The sequence below is a fragment of the Echiichthys vipera genome (assembly GCF_963691815.1).
Source record: "Echiichthys vipera genome assembly, chromosome: 7".
In the NCBI taxonomy this organism is placed as follows: domain Eukaryota; kingdom Metazoa; phylum Chordata; class Actinopteri; order Perciformes; family Trachinidae; genus Echiichthys; species Echiichthys vipera.
The window spans coordinates 30,034,357-30,039,726 of NC_139832.1; the positions used below are offsets into that span (position 1 = coordinate 30,034,357).

Below are 5,370 nucleotides of genomic sequence, written 5' to 3' on the forward strand. Positions count from 1 at the left end.
AAGCTATTATTTTTAAAACTATTGCCACAATCTATATAGAACCACAGACAGCAAATATTTTATCAGTTTTAACTTTTAACTGATGGCAACTTTTTGGATGTTTGCAACCCCTTAATAAGGTTTATGAACGCTGGGCTTTCCACTTTACTCAAAGGCTGCAGGTCTCCATCAGTAAACTGCACCACCAGGTCGTCCAGCTGTGGCTGGAAAATGACAGAGGAGCGCTACTGTACGCTGTTAATAGGATTTGGGTCGAGGATCTGTCTTGACTGTCTTTTTTAATTTTTTTATTTGCTTGGACAGACCATGAAAGGCTTTCCGGATGCTTCAGTTCAATGTGCCGTTTCAGGTTTGCTGTGGAGGTGACTGAAGTGCGGATTTTCTCTTTGAAAGCCAGCCGGCAAAGTTTGCATAGAGGTGTAAGGTTTTTCCTATCCTCAACAAACTCATAAAACTTGTTTAAATGATCATACAACGCCTCCTTGCTGCTTTGCCGCCTCCATGGTGTTTTTTGTTTTCATGACGCGTGCAGCGGTGCGACACTGGCGGTGGCTGGTGTTTCAGATTGGGTGTTTTTCCGCTCCATATTAAGGCCTGTTTACGGTGTCTTTTAGCCTGGGTTTTGCCTGGAAGGCTCTAATCTGGTGCCCTATTGAATGAAGTTAAACTGAGAGAGCGTGTCGTTCACATACTCCAGAATGAACACGTTCACAGTAACGTTCATCAGGCATAATTCAGTACGTTCAGTTCACGTTCGCCCAAAATATGAACAAGTTCATGAACTATCGTTCAGTGAGCGCATTCAGGTACAACACTGGTCCTACCCATCATGTTATGTAAAATGTTTCTGCCTGCTTTTTCATGGAAGAATTTCAATTCCCGAAACTGGTTATTGATCTCTCATTCATACTTTCCATCAGTGCAGTGCACACATCGCCCCAGTAGAGCATTACAATACGCATGAAGCTGATCTTAAAGCCTCTTTTCCACATACTTTAAGCTCATTCTGATGTCAGAGCTAAGATAATAGCAATCCATCAACCAGAGCTGTAGTTATCCTTCTAAAAGGCACATTTCTTGATGCTTAGCATAATATCTCATTTAAAAGAGAGCTCATTTTTCATCTGTCTCTGTTTGGTTTTGCTTGTGCAGCTGACAGTCAATACTACTCCCAGTAATCAGAGAGACTTCAGCAGGTTTTCCCACTTTCACCACAATCTGTGTCTGCCTTGTTTGCCCCATGTTCTGATATTTTATCATATGTTCTGTGCCAAATACCCAAATACCCAAAGACAACCTTATTTAGGAGCCTTTGCACTCTGTACTTGAAGATGTTTTATTTTCACTCTAATATGGGAAGCAAAATAATCCATTGGTGCTTTCACTTAATATATATTAAAGTCCCAATACGTCTTCCTCCTTCCTCTAGCTGACTTTATACACTGAGTATAACTTAGTAACACTGGCCTGCTCAGTGCCTCAAGAAGCTCATTCAAGTAGTCATTCTCAACTCCGCACATATGGACACTTATGGTCCACTTAGGGTATGTCCACACGATCGAAAACAACCTTTTTTTCTCTCAATCGTTATTAAAAGGTTTTCCGCTCACGCGGACTCTGCTCAAGAAATCTCTGCGTCCACAGGAAACCAGAGAAACCGGCTAAAAAGGCTGTAGTACACATGCCAGGCCTGGATGTGGCGCTGTAACTGCCACAGAAATACACCAACAACAGAGAAGAAGAGACGGGGAGACGCTGTGGTGAATCCAAACACCGGAGACTTCCCAAATCCTCTTCCATTCTAGAGAGAAATGTGTCCCTGTTTCTGGTGTTAATGGAGACTTTTGTGCTGTTTTGGACTCTGATGCACCAATCACTCTGCAGTTAGTGTCCTCAACGAGCAGAGGGGGCTGCTGGGAGCCCCTTCCCCATCCCAAAGCACTCACAGGCGGGCACTGACCCGTTACTTTTTGCGACCTTCTTGGCAACTTAATTTATAAAAATCGACTAGCGACCAATTTAGCTCCTTATTCAGGGCATCAGGGAAAAGGAAGAAATCTGTGCTCGGCCTAATTCATTCCCATGCATGTGGCTCAGAGTCCAGTTCAGTAAACAGTCTATGGGTCCGTCTCTCTCCTCTCACGCAGCAGCACTGTTGTTGTTATGTGATGCCGGTTAGAGGCCGGAGGTGGGGTGATGAAGGCAGCGTTTAACAAAGTATTCGGTTTCGCCGTCCGGACAACAATGACACAGGGATCAAACAGACACAGGGATCAAACAGCTGTTTGATGGATTCTCTCTGCAGTGCGAAAAAACAAGATGTATGATCATAAATTCAAGTAAAGATATCTTTGAAAAAAAACCTCATAACTCCTAAATATGTACTCTAATTATAAAACAATACTTGCATGTTATGGAGTTTATTCTCATTATTAATATGGTAAACAGGACAAATAATGTTTCTACACTGATGCTGTTATCAATGCCTCCGTCTGGCAGATGGGAGAAAAGATTTAATAAGGACGGGCCGCTTATGAACCGGTTCTGACTGCCACACGCTGTTCTCATGGTTCGTTACGATCTCTGAGAACAGGAAAATAAAAAACTGCAAGTTGCAGCAGTGTCCTGTTTCTCAAATGTAATCAGGGCTGTAGACTGCCCTCATGTTGCTGTAAAAGCACCGAGTGAGATCGAAAATGCTTTTATTCATCTCTTTTTTATTTCAGCCACAGTTAGACCTTCTGCCGCTGCATTAACTGTGTCTGCAACATGTTGCCACTCTACGGCAGTTTTGTCATTAGTAATGACCACACTGCGACCATGTTTTATTCATTTTTCCACCTCTCTAACAAGATCGTCATCTTCACATTGATTGTTATGTTATTGCTTTTCTTTTCCTCTCCGTGTTTGACATGTTTCATTGACTATTTATAGGCATCTTTGGGCGTGACATGAAGTATTTCATGTTTCCAGTATTTCTCAGCGCACGCACTTCTTGTGTTTTGTCAGTGCGCACCTTTTGAAGTGAATCCTATGCACAGTTTTATAAATGAGGCCCCAGATGAATGGTGTTTGGCTTGTCTCAGTGTAAGAAGTCCTTGCTGAAAAAGCACTAGAGATCTGCCGAAATCCACAGAGTGATGCGAAACACGTCATTCGCATCATCATGCTCTGCCAAAAGTCATTGATGTCATGATGACGTGAAACGACAGATGTGGGCACATCTCCTGTACTTGTTCCACGGGGACTTCCGCCACAGAGACAGGTCACACACCGTTAAAGCTCATTTATGCTCCTATTTTGTGCGTAAACAGAGACGTATGTTATCAACGTTGTAAACGTTTGAATCGTTCTAATCATCACTGCCCTTATGCTTTCATTGGTCCTTTAAGTTGGAATGGACATTGATCAAAACATCCTCTAGAGGGCATCATTCAGATTAAAAACTTGCTCCAATAAAGTTCGAAAAAAGAGTTGATGGCAACGACAGAACAGACAATGATCCTGCGTCTGTTGAGAAGGGGGTAAAAGGGCGGGCAGCGTTATAGACGGCAGTGGTCTGTGAGACACTAAAGACATCCTAGAGTGTGGACGGAGAATTCCACACACTGGTTTTACAGATGAGAGAAACTGACGACCAAAATCACTTTCAGTATTTCACGATGTCCGTCGGGGTTTTGATGACTTGCTCGCTCCTGATATTCACAGCACTTTTTGTGTCCAGTGCCTGACACTGCCCCCACGATTTCTGGTAGTACTGCAATGTTTGGTCCGTATCAGTACGCATCCGCAAGCTTGAAGGACACAGACAGAAATATGGACGAAATGTGCGCAGAGGACAAACAGAAGACTCTGTATGTTGGATAATAGATATTCAATATATAAATAGAAAAAAATGTATTTTATTTGTAATTGCATTAATGGTTGAAGTACTAAATGTGTGTGTGTGTGTGTGTGTGTGTGTGTGTGTGTGTGTGTGTGTGTGTGTGTGTGTGTGTGTGTGTGTGTGTGTGTGTGTGTGTGTGTGTGTGTGTGTGTGTGTGTGTGTGTGTGTGTGTGTGTGTGTGTGTGTGTGTGTTTTCCTTCACAGTACATTTTTCAGACCCAGGAAGCAGAGGCTTTTCCAGCTCCTGGCTGTGAGGAACAGTGATCCATCTGTGCCATGGACCGTCTTTTCTGAAGTGGAAGGTAACAATCCTTAACTTCAATCAATCCTTGACTTAATCCGTTAGTGAAGTGTGAATAATGGTAAGTAATTAAAGGATAGCACAGGTGATATTATATATATATTTGTGATGTCAACAAATCCCATGAAAACACCATGACCACCAATGTGTTAGCCTTTTAAGCCCCATTATGTAGAGCTGGTATTTGTTGTGATCTGGCGCCCCTGCAGTTTCAGAGGGAAATTCACTTATAAACCTCTGTTGTAAATATGGACAGCTGCATATGACTTTAAGATTACATCACTCAAAACACAGCCAGTCGACAACTTTGCCGACACAGCCAAACATCAATCAAGTGCAGTAACAGCAAGACAGCTGATATTAGCTACTAGTCCAGGGATGGGCAATTCCGGTCCTGGAGAGCCACTGTCCTGCATGGTTTAGGTGTCTCACACACCTGATTCTAATGGTTTGCTCGTTATCAAGCAGCTGATGCTTGTCACAGTTTGATTATTGTTAGACTCAGGTGTGTTAGGGTAGGGAGAAACCTAAAACATGCAGGACAGTGGCCCTCCAGGACCGGAATTGCCTACCCCTGTACTAGTCCAGCAGCAAGAAGGCCAGCTGCAGCCTTTGATTTCATAATGCCCCCGCCAACAACTATAAGCCAGGCTGAGACTGACTCTTACCAGGTGGCTTGGTCTCTTCCCTCCAGCTGTGAGGCCCATAGAGGCTGGTGAACTAGTTTCTGTTGCCCATTCGCCCGGTTCTGGCACGGCGCAGTCCATACCACCATCCTGCCCCGGGCCTAAAAAATGTCCTCCTGCCAGCGGTCCAAAACTCCTGCGCTAGTGACTAAACAAAAAACTTGAAGCTGTTATTTTAAGGTAAAATAATTCCACAATAATGCTTTAAATACTACTATGGTGCTAGTCCAGACGAAAATTGCCATGGCCAAAGGGTGTCCTGATTTCATCCAATGGTTGCAGATGATTCACTTAACTTGTTTTTCTCATTTCCATTCCTCCATGTGTAACACACAGACTGCGTGCCCACAGACTCCTCTCTTCTCGTTTCTCTCCTCAGGCCACAGAAGCTGCTGTTCCCCTCATTATTCCACTCTGCATGGGTTTGATCCCATGGCCCCGCCAGGCTGTTTCTTCGATGTGGCTTTACTTTCTCTCTTTCCATTCATGTAACCAAT

General features: G+C 43.6%; 1 protein-coding gene across 1 annotated transcript in view; it reads left to right on the forward strand.

Annotated features, from left to right (window-relative positions):
- Positions 1 to 4,150, forward strand: part of hsf4 (heat shock transcription factor 4) — a gene marked incomplete at both ends in the record, with an annotated part of 27,373 nt that extends 23,223 nt beyond the window's left edge. The window contains one exon of the mRNA XM_083917311.1: positions 4,091 to 4,150. Within this exon, the coding sequence (XP_083773437.1) occupies positions 4,091 to 4,150 (60 nt within the window). The remainder of the gene's footprint in view (positions 1 to 4,090) is intronic.
- Between the last annotated feature and the right edge of the window lie 1,220 nt (positions 4,151 to 5,370).